The 19976-nt window shown below is 40.9% G+C and overlaps 1 protein-coding gene across 4 annotated transcripts; it reads left to right on the top strand.

Annotated features, from left to right (window-relative positions):
* Positions 1-1337: 1337 nt before the first annotated feature.
* On the top strand, positions 1338-17769 carry grhl1 (grainyhead-like transcription factor 1). 4 transcript variants are annotated; one of them, XM_084915083.1, is made up of 16 exons: positions 1338-1504; positions 3605-3794; positions 4070-4143; positions 4690-4823; positions 4928-5160; positions 5783-5865; positions 6147-6300; positions 6633-6744; positions 7160-7254; positions 9878-10121; positions 10581-10708; positions 12374-12402; positions 12627-12712; positions 14151-14236; positions 14640-14704; positions 15576-17768. In XM_084915083.1, the coding sequence occupies exons 1-16, from the start codon at positions 1485-1487 to the stop codon at positions 15688-15690; spliced, it is 1848 nt and encodes a 615-aa protein (XP_084771209.1). In that variant the 5' UTR covers positions 1338-1484; the 3' UTR covers positions 15691-17768. The 4 variants fall into 4 exon arrangements, with proteins under 4 accessions (XP_084771209.1, XP_084771211.1, XP_084771208.1 ...); XM_084915085.1 differs by having other exon boundaries at positions 1338-1784; positions 3602-3794; XM_084915082.1 differs by having other exon boundaries at positions 3602-3794; positions 15576-17767.
* The last annotated feature ends 2207 nt before the right edge of the window (positions 17770-19976 follow it).

Below are 19976 nucleotides of genomic sequence, written 5' to 3'. Positions count from 1 at the left end.
CAGCAGCTTCTGTGTGACTTGGCATCGTTGCTGCAAAATTCTAATAATCTGGTACTCAAACATCTTTCTTGGAGCCAGCTGGCTAAAAGGTTGGTCCAAATTTTCATACAGGCCATAACACACAATTCGGGTAATTTCCAAAACATTCAGGGACTCCTTTAGTCTTATGGATGGAGGTCATACTGGAAGAGGTGAATCCTATCAGGATAGAAATAGTTCAACATGAATGAAATCCCTTAGATGAGGAGGAGGTGGCAGGTGTGGGCAATTAAATTTCCCAAGGGGCTGCATGAGAATCTGGGACTGTTGTGGACAGTCGCACCTATAATCTGAACTCAATTAACATCAATTTTAAGTCTTTATAAACTGCCACTAATAAAAGAAGTGTTTACAGTTAGTGGATGAATGGCCCACCCCTGCTCTAAGGGCACAAGTTAGGTTAGATGAGGTTAGATTATTTTATTTGTACCCATAGATAGATTTGAGCTGCATTACTTAGTCATACTCATATGCACATTTTCAATGCAAGCACAGACAACAGCCAACAGCATGTTGGCCAACAGCTTAACACAAAACACTGAGGAAATAAATAAATAACAATGACAAAGACTTCTCACAGCATCATGTAGGATAGCAAAAGATTTCCAGGAAGACCCAAGTTATCAAAAAACTCTCACAAAGCCACCATACAGAGACAGAGGGTTCTCCTTTAATTTGTTGCCTTTGAATTGAGTTCATGCTCATAAAAACAGGTCTCCACTTATCCACAGCATGCTGATCATTTATCGGTGAATTACGTTATTAGTTTATTAAACGTCTTATTACCGTGTTATACAGGAGTTATCGGTGTAGACTTTAAAAGAGCGCGTTTGTTCATGTCTTTGTGAAGTGAATTGGGTCTTTCTGCCACAATAATCTCCATCATAGTAACTCCCACATAGTGACATCTATGAAGCCTGCAGGTGTGTACAAATAAGTGAATATTTCCTTAGTGACTGTAATCATCAAAGACTTTCTTTTTTTTTTTTTTGTAAATCATTTTAATTTTTAAGTCATCCCAATAAATTTTGCACTGATCTTTTTTAGGGGTAGGGGAATATATTTCTCATTTAATATTCCAATATGATAAAATCACAGCTTTTAAAACCCAGTTTTACCACTGCTTTCTCCAAACTCACCCTACAGCTGCAGGTAGGCCATCGGGTGAGCCAATCACAAGCCCGGCAAGGGCAATTGACAGTAAGACCCCGCCTCCCGTCCACCTGTAATCCAATCCGCGTCCTTGTCACAGGTAAAACCGGCCTTAATTTCTAAGCATTGCCCCAAAAAGCGAGAAAAGCCGACAAAACCCGTTCTCTCAGGAGGGGACACCTTGTTTGTTGCCGTGGCCCTTATCCAGTGTTAGCAGCGGAGTTTTCCAGGGTGGTAAAGAAGACGGATCGGATTTTCAGTACCAACTAGAAAGTCCAGTTCGACCGACCGAGATGTCACAGGAGCATGACAAGTAAGTTGTCCTGACTCCTCTGTTAGCCCGCACAACGAGCATGTTGACACTATAAGCTTGTAATACTGACTTAAATTGCTTTTGTGGATTTTCTGATTATTTTTGCAATTTATTTTTTTAAACAAATAAATTCATTGCACTGACTTATTTTTCAAAAGCCGAGGTCACACTGTGACCTGCAGCTGCAGCCTTCTGTATTTTTCTCAAAATCGTGTCTTGATGTTCGTGTCGCATATAAGCATGAGCCTATTCTACGATCATTGTAGCTCCTTTTAAAAGGGTAAGTGTGCTCTGTTACAGCGGGTTGCCAAGCGGGGAGTTGGTGTAGTCTCATAGTTTCCCATGGTGTTGTAACTCCGCTCGTTTCACCTGTCATGTTCGAGCCTGTACAGGTGTACCTCCACCTGTCGTGCGAGCTGGAGGCGACTGTTGGAATAAGAGCCGTCCCGGAGTAGAGATGGGCGGTTGTTTGATTTTGCCTTAAGCTTTAACTGTTATGTGGATAGTAGAAATGATGTTTGCTCAGGAATAGGCACAAGTCTCCGGCAGCAAGGTGTCAGCCAAGAAAAACTGCCTCTGCACAGGTGTAAAAGAGTTTTAATGGAAGATAGAGCTTAAAATAATAAAATAATAAAAATAAATCAGTGTTTTTCAGATATATAAATGTTTAGTTTGAGATATATTCTGTATTCTGTGTGTGGGGGGTTTGAGGGCAGTGACAAGGAGACATTTGAGGGGAGTGAAATCGTACACCTGCTAGGCGTTGGCCCCACGACTAACATAGACAAGCGAGCACAGGGCTATCTGAGGTTTTCATGGATTTTACTCTACACTGCTGTGTGTGTTTTGTTTTGTTTTTTTAATTTAAAATGAGGGATTAAAGCTCTTTTCTCTAAATGTCCAAAAAAGTAGCGTTTTTGTTTGTTTTTTTACTGCTCCTGTACATTAAAGTGACAGAAGTCTGGACTCATGCTGCCTTACTCACTTTATTTCTTGACATCTAAGTGTAATTTCTGCCTGATCAGCAATCAGACTCTTCATTGTTTTAGTAAATAATGGCTTATATTGCCTTACCTTAGATATATTTTTTTATAGCCAACACATAATGGATTATATCAGGTTGCGTTTAGATATAGGGTTACTAATTATCACTTTCTCTGACCACTGGGAGACAAAAAAGTTGTATTTGTTGTAGATACGCAACATGGAAATTGATCCAGTCCGTTCACACTTTATAATAATTACTTTGTTGGATGTGGTTGCAGGATGGCTGAAGAGGGGATATATGCGGTTTCTGAAGTTTGTGGATGAAACTTTAATAACAAGAGCTCCATTAATGACTTTACTCTGACTGGGGCTTAACGCGTCTCAGCAAACAGAAGCTGTGTAAACATTAAAATTTACTGTAAACAGGTGACTTCAGTGCAAACGTCGCAGGCTCATCATCAGCCGTTTCGTACACGCAGAGGCGTTTTTGTTTTACTTTAAATGTAATGCACCCAGGTTCAAATAGCTTAAGCTTGCACACTGTGCACAGCATACCAAGGCGATGTTGAATTTTGAAGAGGAAGAGAAGGAGCGCGAGGCAGGCGGCGACTGAGCGTTAAAACCTCATGATTATTTGTCACAAACAAGTTCGTTTGCAAGCACAGCGCAGGAATGCAGCCGGGTCAGATGCGTCACATGTGGGCGGCTTCTCAACCAATGAGTGATCCCCGAACTAGAGTCGTTACACTGGACGATCCTGTAGAGCATCTTTTTCTCGATACACCTTCTGCCTCTGTGGTTCGGCGGCAGAGATTTGTTGCACAATCCTCGAAAAGCCTGACCGACTGGTCCTGCAGATGAAAAAAAACATCTACATGGGTGATCTCTCGCTCTTATAACCTGTTTGTCTGTTTTGAGCGACACTGAGATTTCAGGTCCCGGTCTGGAGAGCTTATGTGGAGTCAGTGTGGAAAATAAGTCCATAACAAGAGATGAATCCCTTCTAGTATGGACGGCTCTTCCCTTTTGCTGCGCACATCCATGGCTTTTATTTCATGTCATTAACTGCTTTGTATGCGGTAAATAAAGCACACACTCTCCCCCTTTTAGCAGTAAACGTGCGGTCCTGGTTCTCCAGAACGAGCCGGGTTATGGCGGCCAGCGTCGCTCTTTCACCACAGAGGATGAAGCCTGGAAATCTTTTCTGGAGAACCCGCTGACAGCTGCCACCAAGGCGATGATGAGCATAAATGGAGACGAGGATAGTGCCGCAGCTCTGGGTCTGCTCTACGACTACTATAAGGTATCAGGAAAAGCTCAGCAGGAATAGTTTCTCCCCTCCTTCTATGAGGAGTAGTGCAAAATCACATACTGGAGGAATAGTTGCCAGATTCTTGCAAACTTTCCCTCTGTGATCCTCACCCTTAGTGACATCTGATCATTAAGTAACATCTGTGAGACAGAGCCTACATTATGTCATGTAACTGATCTAACTATGCCTACAAACAGCAGGATGACCCAGTCTGTTAGATGTGATGCGGTCAGACGCTGAGCGGCTGTGTTTACTCTCGTATACAGGTGCCCAGGGAAAAGAGAACAATACACCAGCCCAAGACAGACACACTGGTCTCTGATGTGGATCCCAACAAAAGGTAAGCGGCAGTCCTCTCCACGTACCACCTCCCCCTTTAAAAATAAAAGCACAGCAGAGGGCAACAGCAGGAAAACAAGAGAGCAATTCAAGCTCTTGTGATATGATTTTTAAATTCTATTTAAAAACTGTATGCACATTTATCCTCAGGGGTGCACCTGTTTTCTCCAGAGCAGAAAGGAAAAATGATTATTCAGTGTAAGCAGGGTTTTACTCATCTAATTTAATCAGGTAGCTTCACTGACATTAGGATTTCTTTTGCTGCTTTAGTCAGGCGTACTAAAATAGCTGCTCCGAGTGTCATAGAAGACAACTTTAAAAACTCAAAAAAGGAAGGAAAATGTCCGGTGTACAAATTCCTTTGTGTTATCAATGGATCGTTAATCAGTTCTCAGGCATTGCAACACCAAAGGTGAAACCCAGGATTGAGAAAAGGGAGAAGCAGAAAAACATATCATATAAATAACCCATTGTTTCAAGGTTTATCAAAGCAATGATGTATTGTATTGGAGATCTAAATTTTATGTGCACTTCTACTTCGTCACAGGCACCAACTCCAGGCCGGACACTCCATAGTCCAACTCCAGGAAGCCAGTATGGAAAACAGGATCCCAGTACTCAAGCCTCCCTTCAATATTCTTCAGCTGGGCCCAGACAAGAGAGCCCACTTTTCTTCACCAGGTCTGCTCTGATTCAATAACACAAACAGAAAAAAAACGGAAAAATTTAGAAACCTGATGATCAGTTAACTGTTTTGTTTTTTTTGCTTTGTTTTGTTTGTTCAGATACTACTGTCACAGTTTCCATTGCCACCGTGCCAAACCAGACTATCAAGACAGAGGTGCCCACCCACGGCTTCTCGGTGACTGTGCCAAACAACTGCAGCGAAACGGAGAGCCACGTGGGCGTCTTTGATCGCCAGCTCACCCACAACGCGGTCCATTTCAGCCCTGGCACCCAGGCTCGTACGCCCCCTGACTCCACCTTTCCCGAGAGCTTTAAGGATGGTTCCCAGGAAGTGAGTGTTTCGATTCCCCCCCCCCCCACCCCCCCGTCAAAACCCTGCTAATGCTCTCCCAGCACCCCCTCCACCCCACCTCCTCCTTCTCCTTCGCGTTCCTCTCCTCTCCCCTCTCAGATCTCTCCCATCAGACAATAGGATATTCACCCGATCCCATGGAGCCAGCGGTGGGCTCAACCTTCCCTGGTTTTATTTGAACATGCCAAAATAGTGGCCAGTGTGTTATTATGCCATTGTCTCACCAACACAATAAAGTGCTGTACTTTTCTCCTACAATAGCCAAAGCCCTTTCTCTCTCCTCTTTCTCTTTTTAACCTGGAGGGGAATTACCTCAGAAAAGCCAACAAAACCCCTGTACAGGAGGGGGTGGAGGTGGCCACAGAGCCATTTTTTTTAAACAAAAACCAAAATGAAGGGGAATAAAAAACACCAAAACAAACTGTTATACCTGATGAGAGAAAGCCTAGCCTAATAAATGACTAGAATGAAACACAGTGTTCATCTAGTTGCTTACACAGTTTGCTAGTTGAAGAAAATCATCTAAAATTTATGCAAAGCAGCTGTTTTATTTCCTGTTCCCATGCTTTTCTTGATTCTGTTTTCCTTTTTTGCGCTTCAGGTGTTTTCCCTCCCAGGAGATCTCCAGTTTCGGATGACCTCCATGACGCCCGAGGACTACACTCAGTTTGACACCGTGCCGGGGTAAGTCGCCCTGCCGCCGGCCCACCGTCCAACTTCCACACCGCCATTCAGCTTTTGACACGGCACAGCCGAATGGCTTCATTCATCTCAGTCACAGGGGAGACACCAGACTCCCGTCTGTGTGTCTCACAAGTGTCTGCACATATTTAAAGCCCGCTAGGTGTTACTCTGCTGTTTCATTCGTCTACTCGGATTTGTTTACAGAAGAGATTTTTTTTAAACGCAGCATGTTGTTCTTTATTTTATTCACTAGATTTGACCCTTATTTTTGTGTGTCTCAGGAATAATTTTGAGTACACTCTCGAGGCATCCAAATCTCTGCGTCAGAAGACAGGTGACGGGACAATGACGTACCTCAACAAGGGCCAGTTTTACCCCATCACCCTCAGGGAGATTGACAACAAAGGCCTGCAGCAACCCATCACCAAAGTCAGGGTAAGAAAGAGCACTTAAAAAACCAGGAAATTACATATAATTCATTTCAGATCAATTCAGTTTTATTCATATTGCGCCAAATGACAACTACAATTGTCTCAAGTCCCTTATATTGTAAAGTAAAGACCCTACAAAATACAGAGAAACCCAAAGGACTTGGCGACAGTGGGAAGGAAAAACTCAATTTTAACAGGAAGAAACCTCAGTGTGGGGCAACCATCTGACATGACCAGTTGGGGGTGAAGGGAGGAAGACAGGAGAAAGTGTATTGCAAAATCTGATTATTGACAGTCATATTAAGCTATCACTGTGCTTTATGTTTTTTTCCTCAGAGCGTGGTGATGGTGGTGTTTGGGGAGGAGAAGTGCAGAGACGACCAGCTAAAACACTGGAAGTACTGGCACTCCAGACAGCACACGGCTAAACAGAGGTGCCTCGACATCGGTAAGTTCTGAAAAACGATATTTTCATAATAAACCACATCGTGAAATAAAACAAACCAAAAAAAAAGAAGTCACGCTACCAGTTTGAGTGCGGAGACATAGCGGACACGCTAATCCTCATCTGTCTGCACACTCAAGCAGCTGTTTGTAAGCACAGCTTAGCAGGAAAAGGTGTGTTGTTTGATTGTGACAGCTCATTTTGCTTTTGATGGATTACTGTTAGTCTGTAACTTTCATAAATCTCAGCATATGTTGAAGTTACCTTACCTTTCTTACTTTTTCTGGTTTGTTTTTTATCATTTATTTATATTTATTTATAGTTATTTAAATGGGCTAATTTCTTTTTAGACTCGGCATAAAGCAGTTAATATGCTTTCAGTACATCATTTATTAATAACCAACATCTGTTGCTCCAGCTGACTACAAGGAGAGCTTCAACACCATCGGCAACATTGAGGAGATTTCATATAACGCCATTTCTTTCACCTGGGACACAAACGAGGAGGCCAAAGTAAGTCAGTGGACTGAACGCATCCACACCCACATCTTCACAGGTATACGGCTGCCTGACACCCCCGCTGACATCTCTGACACGGTTGTCGCTTGAACCAAGTCCAAACATGACAGTTCACTGTTTGCACTTCAGTGTTCCTGTCAAAACAAGAACAGTGTTTGGTTCTCAGGATCACCGGTGATCCGAGGCTTCCGCGTACTTCCTGGTCTTGAACGTTTAAATATGAGGCTTGACCTTTTAACAACAACAAACTTAGACACCTAAAAATAGTCCTCCTTTTCTTTTTGTTTGTTTGTTAAGGCCCCGTGCCTGAATGACAGTGTCAGGTGCCGAGTCCCCTTTATGGGTGATCGTCATCCCCTTTGCTCACTTTGATCCCCCCAAAAACAGTTGTTAAATATAATTAGTGGTTTTAAAAAAGAAGAGTGAGGATGCGGTCATGTCGCAGTCACTCCTCTCCTGTGTGGTTACTCAGGTTGTGTAAAAACACAGAGGTGTAGGTGTGTGTGTGAGTGTGTGTGAAAGAGAGAATTCTTCCTACACTCTGTTCTTATATTCTTGACTGGTCCAACCTGCCTGTCACCCTTATTGTGATGTCGCATGTTTAGGTATTTTTGGACATGAGAAACAAAGAGTGCAGGAATGAGGAAACTCATTGGGAGGGGAGGTGACCAGATGGGACAGTTGTCAAATAAAATCCGGCAGAAAGGAGGAGCTCCTGTCCTCGTCTCCACTCGTGATTGTTTCTTTCTTTGTTCCCAACCCTCGTGCTGCCCTGTGGCTCTGCTCTGCTCTCGGCCTGAGATGGAAGACTACTGACAAGCTGGCAAACAGACAAAGAGACAACACGGCGCTGCCGCTCATCACCGGCGTACTTTTTCTTTAGGCTACACTTTGGATAAATAAAGTCACATGAACAGACCTTCCTAAGCACACACACACTTATACACACACTCACGCTTGCATACCAGGATGTGGGTCTAACTGTCTCATGACTTGTGGCATGCATTCATAGGATGTTCATCCTTGTGTGTTTTTGTTACTTCACCATTTGTATAACCGCCCAGCCACATTGTTTGAGCATCTCATCAGCGAGGTGTTTGGTTACAGATGAAGGTGTTTGGCGTGTGTGTCTTTGGATGGATGTCTGAGAGGATCAGTTTGGGTTTCTGACCTTGGGAAGTGAGGTCATTTTACATGCTGATGGGATTTCAGGATACAATTAGGAGTTTAATTATTTGGTTGTATTAGTTAAACTTGGTGTGTGTTAAGGTGAGAAGTCCGTTAGAGGAAGTACCTGTATGTGTGTGGTTTGCCCTTGGGCTGATTGCATAGCAGTATATGTGCATATATCAAAGTGTACTGTATATGTAACCCTTATATAGTCCTGTGATGATGGTGGTAATAAAGGTTATAAGATGAGGAACAAAGGCAAACGTTATGTAAGGCTTTACTATATCAAATCAAGGTTGCAAATCATATAGTTTTAGTATGTTTACATCAAAACAGCACCAACATCCAAACTGTCTGCATGTGTGTGGTTGTTTTTGATTGAAACTCCTCAAAAAAGGAAGAAAGAGTATTAGATCATCCACAGTCACATACTCTATGGAAAAGCTTGTGACGCTGCATCAGTTCTCTTTAAAAGTACTTTTGTTATCAAGTCGAGTTCATCGATTTATTAAGTGCAGTTTTATCATATGATTTCCATGACTTCCATTACTAGTAATACTAACTGGTTACATTTTAAATGCTATAAGACATTATATTGAATGATTTGCATTCAAAGTAACACCTGGTATTTCTTTAGTGTGTGTGAATTTTTAAATTAATTATTAATTATTGTCCCCAATTAGGTTTTATGGATATAAAATGATGTATAAAATGTTTCTGCTCTAAACAGACTTTTTCCTTAACATTTAAAATATAGTTGTTGACCATTAAGGACCATTAAAGACTGTTAAATGTCTTCATTTGTGGAATACACCAAATGAACGACAAAGACTATAGTTATTTGTACACTGCTTAACAAATTAATTAAATCAATTCAAACTAAAATCTATCAAATTCACTTAACATAGTTCAGGTGGTTATAGCCAAATTTCAACACTGGACTTCTCTGAGAAGTCAGAAATAAACCGAGCATAATAATGATTTACTTTACTATTGTTCTGCTCTTTTGTAAAACAGTAAATTATATATATAGACAAGAAAACGCACACGTGTGGCAGAAACCTTACATTTGGTGGTGATCTAATAAATTTGTTAAGCACTTTCCCCTTGAGACTTTTCTATATGGTATTTTTAAACCTGTCTTGATTGTGTGTTGTGTTAACACAGTTAGAGTGTGTTTTCAAAGCAAATAACCAGGACAAAGGAAAGTAAAATGAGCATGTAATTACTAAAGCCCACCAAAAGAGGCCAGCAAAAGACACTGAAAGCATGTGAGGCCTGACTATGAAGTACCTGCTGCAAAAAGGCCTTCCTGAAAGTTAAACGTCATCGCATTGGCTTCATGATTAAGAAGCAGTTTCTACTTTAATAAACAAACTTTTAAGTTTAAAGTTGTACATTAGTCTGCTTCGGTCCTCAACTTTCTTCCTCTCTCCTCCCCTCACAGATCTTCATCTCTGTCAACTGTCTGAGCACAGACTTCTCCTCTCAGAAAGGGGTGAAGGGTCTTCCCCTGAATCTGCAGATCGACACTTACAGTTACAACAACCGCAGCAACAAGCCCATCCACCGTGCCTACTGCCAGATCAAAGTCTTCTGTGACAAAGGCGCCGAGAGGAAGATCCGAGATGAGGAGAGGAAACAGTCCCGCAGGAAAGGGAAAGTTGTCGACCTAAACCCTGGGCTGGCTTGTAAGTTGCTTTTAAGTTTTAGGATAATCAGCTACAACATATCATTACTAAAATGACCAGAGGCTTCCACAGTATGATCAATTTTCCCTTCAAGTCGCCCTGACACGTGTATTTGTTAAAATGATTTCCTGTATGCAGATGAAAACATCCCCTTAGTGTGTTTACCCCCTGAAGCTGTAGTTCCTCTGAGCTCTGCAGCATGTTTCAGCTAAACATTTTTATTTTGAAGACCTACGCTACAACTTCACTATAACTACGCTCTAATACTGGAAACCAGAATAGAGCAAAGACAAGAGTAAATGTGGTTCTCATGTGTCCAGGAGGTTTTCCTCTGCATTTGCTGGATAACTTTCAGCAAACATGTATTCAATCAAACCTTGTTTCACTCATGTCATGTTATGTTTGACTTCATCCTACTGCATGAATATTAAATTGCTTCCTGCTGTCTTCCCCTCAAAGTTGCAGAAGTGAAAGTACCAATGTTCCAGAAACGTAACGATGTGACCATCTTTAAGATGATGACTGATCTCGAGACCCAGCCTGTCCTCTTCATTCCCGACATTCACTTCTCCACCTTCCAACGTCATGTGAGTGCCGATCAAAGCCGCAAAACTTTTTCTTTTTTTTTTCTTTTAGGCCACCACTGAAAACTGTATGTTTCTCTGCCATTCCCAAAGCACGAACGTGTTTGTTGCAACATTCGTAGCATCTTAGGTGGTCCATAAACAGTTTGTTTTTCAGCTTCCGCCCACTCGGCTGCCAGCTGAGTTGAGGTGACCTGCCTGCTTGCTAGTTGGCAAGAACAGAGAGTTCTGGTTTTGAGCTTTGATACAAGTCCTACATACTGATGGCTAGGTTTCAAACTGGTTACTCACACCATGATTCATTTACCAGTGACTCAAAACAAACCGGCGTACAACCACCTTGATTTATGTGTTCATATGCTCAGAGCAAAAAATAGACTTGGTGCACAGGGAGAGAGGAGTGCAGTTTTCCTGTCGGTTTGTGGAAACATGTTGCAGAGAATGAGGAGAGATATAGGAGTTTACCTGAACTCTGCATGCAGGTTATCTGGCTTTTTTATGAGTTTTAAACGGAAGGAGCGCCTCTTCTTTAGAACTGGACTCTGAGCTCTGCCACAGTGAACACGTCACATGGCACTTTCAAGATGAGCATGTCACACGGCGAAGCATGCACACCTGACGTGCTCACATGAGTTTACCGGGCAAAGGATACTGTTTTTGAGAAATTCCACTAGGTGTGAGCTTTGACTGCCCCCTGTTGGTAAATGATGCAAGTAGGACACCAACACCCCCCACCCCTCCCCCTTCTCTCGTGCATGTGACATTTACATTAATACCAGGAAAGCAGAGGAAGAGACAGGAGGTTGGTTATTTTTGGGGATGCCATTGACATTGAACCTGACCGAACTCTCTGCAGCCTCGCTATCAGTTTTTGATAACCAACGGGTTTGCTGATGTTCCTCTCAGAATAGAAAATCTATTCACAGCAATGCCTGTAATCGATACAGTCAAAGGGCGAAAGGCTAGAAAAACAACAGCCTTCCAGGAATTACAAAAAAAAAAGAGTTGGATCATTTTAAATCAGAGGATCTGCTTTTTTACTTTGTTTTATATGATAAAAAAAACCTCTAATATTTATTAAGAGCCTGCAATCTGAAGGCATTAAGTTGATGTGTTTGACACTAAATGGACAAGTTCTACTTTATTCTCACATTTTGCAGTCAAATTTATTCAATCGGGTGATAGATAAATAATGACAGTTATCGATATTTGGTATTTCACGCGCGCGCTAACAAGATAACAAGGAGTGCAGTTGTGTGAGCCACAAGATACCAGTGAGTCCTGTCAGTCCACCCGACCTGCACTTCACCGTCCACAGCTGTACAGACTGGTTTACGTTGACCAGTTCCAATTCTCAGTGATAAAGGAAGAATAAATGGGGCAACACAGGAAACTATTTGGACTCGGCTGTTGACTTTACCTTTGGCCTAGTTGACTGATTTAGCCACTACCACGAAGAGTTACGTGAAAAGTTACAACTGCAGCCTGCGGAATGCAGGAAATTGGTTAAAAACGTGTTTGGATATATTTTAACTTCACAAATCATCATAAATATTTGATAACAATTAACTATAATGCGAATAAATGTATTGTGAGATGCTGTATATAGTTTGTAACCTTTATGTTGCATTTGAGTGAAATTCTTATTTTTCTCTCTCTGTTTTGCAGCCCTTGTCCACAGATGATGGAGAAGACAGGTGAGTTCACTTAAGCCCCCCCACCCCACCCTAATTTCACATTTGCTTCATGGTAGCTTTGAATTGCTGTGACCTTTGACACTTCCCAGTAAAATGCATACAGGGTTGCGGTTTCTAGGAAATGTACGTGAGCTTTTTTGTCTGTGCTCGTGCTTTATGGCCTGTCAGCCGGTTGTTGAGACCATTTAAGCAGCTGTTTGTGTGCGTGTGTGTTTCAACCACAGCTTGGGCATGAAGAGATTACCCTTCAGTGACGACGAGTTCGGTTCACCCCAAAACAAGCTGCCGAGAGTGGAGGAAGCAAAGAAAGGTACTACGTGTGTTTGCTGCTGTAGTGCAGTGTCCACACTGCTCATGTTCTAATCAGCAGCCTTTGAGTGACGCTCCCCTGTGCGGCTGCGTGTGCACATGCGTGTCCGTCTGTGTTTGCTGTGGTCAGCGCCTGTAGCTCCAAACACACAAACACACACACACTCTCCCTCGCTCTCTCTCTCTCTCTCTGGGCCATGTGATAATTCCAGGTCTTTCAACATATACACGTGCCCCAACCCTCCACTGACCCAACGAAATACCACAGATCACTGCGTGCATGCAGACATCTATGCAAACAAGCATTTGCCCTTCACCACCTATCCCATTCATAGACACTACAATTTTCAATACATTACAAATCTGTAAATGCATGTTTTGAAATATTTTGTAGCTTACGGAGGAATGTTTTAAACATTCAGGCCTGCTTCAAAGTGCTTCTGCACAAATGCACCTCTTGTACCTTCACAAAGCCACGCTCGACCTTGTTAAATACATTCTTGCGGAAGGATGTTAACCACAGAGAGGAGAGGAAGGAGTCACCGATTGCATGTTTTTTCAAAATAATTTCATCAATAACTGGACACTTTTTTTCTCTTCTGTGGTCTTTAAATATGCTGCTTCATTTCAAGGGGACACAAGGCAGAAAAGTGGAAGTAACTACATTTAGAAGGTGCTGTAACACTGCAAGTGGTACAAACCCTTCTGTACTGGCTTACTGTTGTGGCAAGGTTTACTACCTTTCCACAGCAGTCATGTTTTTCCTTGTTGTAAAACTGTAAGCTTTGGGAACTTGTTGACGTCTCAGTGGCGTAGAGAGTAGTCAGTCAGCTCCTGCGCAGGCTCCTCAAACTGAAATCTGTCATTATGTTTGGCTACTTCAAACCACAATGTGTAAATCTGGCTTGCCAAATGTCATCATAAAAGCATCTCTCAGTTTCCCCTGTCTTGTTTGTTTTTAGTCCACATAAAGAAGTAGATAAATTAGCCACATACTCAGATTACTGCAGCAGACTGTATTATTTTTAATTGTCTTAAAAATCTGTTGGAACCTGATCTAGTGTAGTATCAGTGAACCTTCTAGGAGTGCTTTATCTGAGATCTCTGCATGTTCTTCTGCAGTCTCGCAGAGAGATGGCTTGCAGTGTTATATATAGTATAGCTGCAAATATATTAACGGCTCAAGGCATATGTGTACATATATGCATTCAGCTTCAGCACTCTGAAAGTCATTTGGAGATGTGGTAAAACCCCAAATCCTCAAACCCACACAAATGTACCAAAGCATCAGTAAAGCAGTCTGGTCTGACGCAGATAAACCCTTTTATGACTGCCGCTGACATTTGTCTGAGGTTGAATTTGTGTTTGTGTTCAGTCCATGAGCGTGCATGCTTTTCTTTGACGCCTGCTTGCCTCCTCTCTCTTTTTTCACCACACAGTCCTGCTGTACGTGCGCAAGGAAACAGACGAGGTGTTTGATGCCCTCATGCTGAAGAATCCCACGCTGAAAGGCCTGGTGGAAGCTGTAAGTTGTCCTCAGTTCACCGAACTAGCTATGGATTGTACTAGCGAACAGTTTCTTGCATCATCTAAGCTTTGATGTGCCACTAACACAGGAATCGTGCAAAGTAGCAATTGGGGAAAAAGAAAAATGTGTTTTTTAGAATTGCACAGGGGACAAAAGGTGTTAATGGAGGGGAGGGTTAGGGGAAAAGATTTAGAAAAGACATGGAACGTGGAAATGTCCTGGGAAAAAAGTGGAATGGGTACTTCAGGGGTCATCGAGTTTAAAAAGATGAAAAAGAGTGCAAAGGTCATGGATATTAGTAATGGAGTACTTATGTGGAGTGGGTGAGATAACAGGTAGTAGAGGTGTTCTGTATTTCTCTTAACACAAATTTGTGTTTGTTTTGTTTTTTTCCAACCAGATTTCGGAGAAGTATGAACTGCCTTATGATAAGGTTGGAAAGGTCTACAAGAAGTGCAAGAAAGGGTGAGTGTATACATGTTTATCACATTTCCACACTATGTTTGAAACTTTGTGAAGGAGGAAATCTGTTATCCATGAACAAATTAATACAAAATTCATAAAATGTATTTCTATATTTCTTGGTGCTTTACTGAACTGTTTCACCTGCAGATGAAATAGATCATTTAGTTATAACCACTCATATTTTTCCATTGTATTTCTAGACTAATGATTGGCTTTTCCCTTTTACATCAAATTATTTTATATACATTATATCATATAAATTATAACAAAATATATTTATATTATAATAATATATATAATTTAGTGCTGTCAGCGTTAATCTTGTTAAAATGACGTTAACGCCACAACCGCACTAATGCAGTAAATCTCTGTTAGCGAGTTAGCGCGGATCGCCCCGTGCATTGGGCTGCACGGCGTCAACACATTAACGAGCTAACCGCAGTAACGTGTTGACGCCGTGTCACCGAATTTCCCAGAGGAACCCACCCGAGGGATTAATAAAGTTTTATCTTTATCTTATCTTTATCTTATCTTATTATGTGAAGCAAAAAATCAGTCTTTTCACCTCCCTTAAAAAACAGCTGTCTTCTCTTTGAAAGAAAGTAGGTGGGAGGGGTATTTCCCCTGTCACTGATGTCATACAGAGCTAAGAGTAGAAAAAGCTGTCTGAAATTATTTGTTTGGATCATATTGAAGCCCATGTTTTTGGCTCATATGGATTATTTGTGGATACACTGACTTATTTAAAACTCTGGCTATGATTCATATGAATATGTACCACTGCAAAATTACATATATGTCACAATAATTCATAATATTAAAAAAAATTATAAAATATTTCACTTCAACACACTATTTTCTCTTTTGACAGCATTCTAGTCCACATGGATGACAACATCATCAAACACTACTCCAACGAAGACACCTTCCAGATCTCCATGGAGGAGTTGGGCGGCTTGTACAAACTCACCCTCACTGAAATCTGATTGGAGATGTGATAGATTACCCTGAAAAGAGGACAAATGGAGCCGTCAAGTTTACACTTCTGGCTATGCAGTGATTATGGACCTGTCATTCATGTTGTCTGCGTGTTGTATTAGCGTCCAACAGATGTTTTTTTGTTTGTTTGTTTCCTTTTTTTAAAAGCCATAGCTCTTAACGGATACTGGTTAGAGATGTAAGTTATACATTTTGATCATGATAAAGCTGTTTGTTTGTGCATAAGAATTAACAAGTGAGGACATATTTGACACTAACATGACACTTTTGCATTTAGTGAGAATATGAGCTGCGCCTCAAATGTCAGTGCCTGCTTTTGTATATTTTGCTCAGGCTTGCAGAGCAGTTGAAGTGCTGCTATACCTCATGCTATACAAAGCAGCAGAGTTCATTCATTCATCAGAAGAAAGAGATTATCTTTCCCATTCTAAAGCCACAGCGCTGATGATCTGCAAAGTTTAGCACACAGAAATTCGTAGTAAAATGCCCTTAAATTGTTGATGAAGCTCCAGAGGTTCAGTGTATTAATACTAAACAAAACGTGGCAGTATTTAGTGTGTAAAACCATCATATAATTTGGTAGAATATTGTAAATGTATTTTTTTTTAGCCTAGAAGATTTTTTTTAGGTGCCATTAAAAAATGCTTTTTCTCAGATCAATTTAAATAATGGTCTCCTCTGTAAGTATTAAATGGTCACTAAATATGTTGATAATATTGCGAAAACAGAACTACCCTTTTCCTCTAGAGTAGATTCACAAATGCTGTAAAAATAGGTCAATTAATATCTAGCACAGTCTGTAATGGCTGTCCTGGAAGTGCAATATGATGATTCAGAAAACAAATCTCATCAATTGCCATAACATACAGTATAGAAATCATGTTTTTTTTTATTTGTACATAGCAAAAAGAAAAAAGGGATCTAAATGATCTCTCTTTTGTATCTCAGTACTTATTGTGTATATATTTATTAAGAGAATGGATGTGGGTCATTGTTTTTTAACCATATATAGATTTCTATTTCATCATAATATAATGTTGTTGTTTTTTTCTTTTTATATGAAGTTATTCAAAAATTACATGTCCAGGGACACAAAGTTAACATCTTTTTGTTGTTTTTGTTCCCTAATAAAAGCTCTGCTGTAGCTGCTGTTTTGGTTGTGTAAGACTTTTTTTCTTTCTTCTAATAAGATGTGTTTTATTAAATATTGGATATGATGGTGGTTGATCTGTTGGGCTGTGGCAGAGATTAACTGTCGGTCCACAGGAGCAGATGTCTGGGCATCAACTCCAACCCTGCAGACAGGAAGTGGGCATGACAGGATAGCGTGGTGCAGAGAAGCTTCTCTGTCGGAAACCTGGCCACAAATTTCCACATACAGTAGCTGGCATGCTTTGATTGCGCTGGGTCCTGAAATTTGATACATTAATGCTACAATTAACATTTCAATTACTAATTTTTGTAAAAATGTAGAAAAACACAGTACCCACGCTTTCAAAATAAAGTTTACTACCCAGAGCGGTGTACTACAAAGTGATTATAATGACTTAATGAGCTATATCAAACCTGATTGGAGGCAGGTTATCCTTCGTGTTTCGGTTTAAAATCATTTGGAAACATTACATTTCACTGATTCATTTTCACTGATTCTTTTATTTCAAGCATGTTTTAAGTGTAAGTGAGAATATGTTTTATATGTGCAACTTGTCAAGTTGTAAATTACTAAAACCACTGAATTAAGTACAAAGTGTGCATCACAGAATTGTGCATGTATTAACTTGGTGATTTGGAAAGTGTAAAAATGCAGAATTGTAAGATGGCAAAAGACGTACCCGTAGGCCCCCTCCTCAATTCAGAGATGGTCTTTTCCTTTTCACGTAAATTGCCTCCTTGACTCCTTGACCAGCGTTCCTCCCAGTCTAGGATGTGTACATCAGCCATTCCCCAACTCTCTGTGAATGGTACTCATGGCCATTAATCAGTGGTCTTTGATCAATGATCTTTGATCAGTGGTTGTTAATCAATGGTCATGAGAATTTGCATATTAATGATCAAGGAACTGACCTCCCAGCCCATTGTTCTCTCAGTGGTGCTAGTTTCATTCATTATGCAAATGTACTGTTTATAAGATTGGGGAAACCTGCAGTCAGCTGAGACTGAAGAAGTCACTTGGATGAGTAACGAATCGTTTCTCCCACTAAAAAACGCTACGTCCAGATGAACAGAATCAACCTTTGTGGGCAGGTAATCTAAGCTTTGCACCATTTCCACTTTCCCACGCTGTCAAGCCAATTGTGACATCACAGGTCTAGTCCAGTGAGCATTCTGCTGGCCTTCTTCAGGCCAGCTTTGACTTTAAAACTTTAAATCTCCCTGCGCAGCTGTCATTCTTCCTTGCAGTCGACTTCATGCAGCCCACCTTCTCTCCATCACTGCCTCTCGTCACTCCATTCAAGCCTCCATCTTCATCTACACCATCAGCGTCTAGACTCTGGGAGGGTCCTGCTCTAAACCCTATCACCACTATGATGGGCCGTTGGGGTCTAACCGCCAAATACCTCAAACTGAATTCTTTACATCAAGAAATCATGTTCATTTCCTTCTAATGAGTTCTCCTTATTGAAATATATCACTTTTCAAGACTAAGATCACAAAATGCTCCCCCAGAAAATAACAGAGTATTTTTTTTAAAAAATGGGGAAAAAGAGTTAACTAAACACAAGTCTAAAAAAAAATTGTTTTTAGTCATTTCTTGATAAAGACCACTGAGTCCATAGACCTCAAGCTGCCTTGGTCAGATTAATGGCAGTTTTTTTGTTTTGGTACTTTTGCATTTGCTTCGTTTTCCAGCCCTGGCGGTTGTTCTACTGAATCTTGCCAGGCAAGCAAGTTGTCTGGCCCACCCAAACCAACCAAAACCAAACAGGAATATTTTTCTTTTTCTTCAGCCAATAAAAAAAAACATCACAGAAAACAGAAATACCCTTTCTAACGTCTCACTGGGCGAACAGTCTACAGCTTGCTATAACAGCATTAATTATAACTGCATTTATAATCAGCTGCACAGCTTTTGGAGAACGTCTTTCTCTCTGTTCCTGTTATCAAGAGATGCAGATGTTGATTCCTGCTGTTCCTGTCTGTGGAGACAATCTTACAGCTGCTATCGGTGTGTTTTGGAGCAAATTAATGTTCTTAATATTAGTTCAATAAGGAAAGATCATAAGAAGGAGCTGAATATGATTTATTGATATACAGAATTTATTATCTAGTGATTAAGCTTGGATGGTCCATCACTATTGAATAGACACCCAGCATTAATAGAATTTAGGGCAAACAACCCCCTCACCCCGCTCCCCAGAGTCTAGAAGCTGGTGGTGGAGAAGATAACATGGAGGCTTGGATGGAGTGATTTGGGTAAGGCGGAGATGGAGAGGAGGCGAGTTGCGAGAAGGAATCTGCAAGAGAGAATGAGAGATTAGCAGTGTGATTTAGGTTGAGAGTGAAGGCTGATTGGCTTAAAGAAGGAGGTCAGAAAGATGATTGGACTAGAGCCATGATGTCAGCATTGAGTTTTATAGTGTGGGAAAGTTATGTAAAGAATAGCCAAACACCTGGGAAAGCAGACAGACCAGTGAATGCAGGTCGTGCTTATTGAACTTAGTTGTTTAGTCTGTCTATTTTTATTAGTGGTAATGTACAAAAGCAGACATTTCAGCATCTAAACAGGGATCCAAAACAAAAACCTGCAAATTAGTAGCTGCCTGCTCTAACCTCCAGTTTTGTCTCACCAAAGTTACCCACCCGGCCCTGCTTATAGCTGTCAGTAAGTAGGTAGACTCATGCAGTACTACTGTTTGTGGCTACAGAAGCAATCTGATCCCTTTAAACATATAATCATAAAAGAGGGGGCTCTCTTATGGTTCAGTTGTGCAGTTATAAAGAGGAGAAAGCCCTCATTTAGTTAGAATTTAACCAACCAGCCACGCCAGTGTTGCCATGTTGCCACACTGCGATGCCTTCAAGTGTCTTCCACCATCTGTTGTCTTTTACTTTCTCATTCTGCAGGAGAATAGATTAGAAAAAAATCTACTATTACACATGATGAAACTTTTTTATGGCTGTGGAAGCCCGATATAAATAAACTTGAATTATTTGCTTACTGAATAAAACTGTTTGTTATTATGTTTTTGTATTCTAAAATGTTGACTATGCAAATGATCTCATTAAAATGCCCTGAAAGCTATTTTCAACTGTTCCCTTATTCACAGGAAGT

The sequence above is a fragment of the Perissodus microlepis genome, chromosome 19 (assembly GCF_051167445.1).
Source record: "Perissodus microlepis isolate ML-2025 ecotype Zambia chromosome 19, ASM5116744v1, whole genome shotgun sequence".
Classification (NCBI taxonomy): domain Eukaryota; kingdom Metazoa; phylum Chordata; class Actinopteri; order Cichliformes; family Cichlidae; genus Perissodus; species Perissodus microlepis.
The sequence above is the reverse complement of the archived record's forward strand: the minus strand, read 5'-3'. Positions and strand labels throughout refer to the sequence as shown.

Coding starts and splice junctions, on each gene's coding strand:
- grhl1 (XM_084915082.1), top strand. CDS start 1,485: ATGTCACAGGAGCATGACAA. Junction 3,795..4,069: donor TGCTCTACGACTACTATAAG/GTATCAGGAAAA, acceptor TCTCGTATACAG/GTGCCCAGGGAAAAGAGAAC. Junction 10,709..12,373: donor TCTCCACCTTCCAACGTCAT/GTGAGTGCCGAT, acceptor TCTGTTTTGCAG/CCCTTGTCCACAGATGATGG.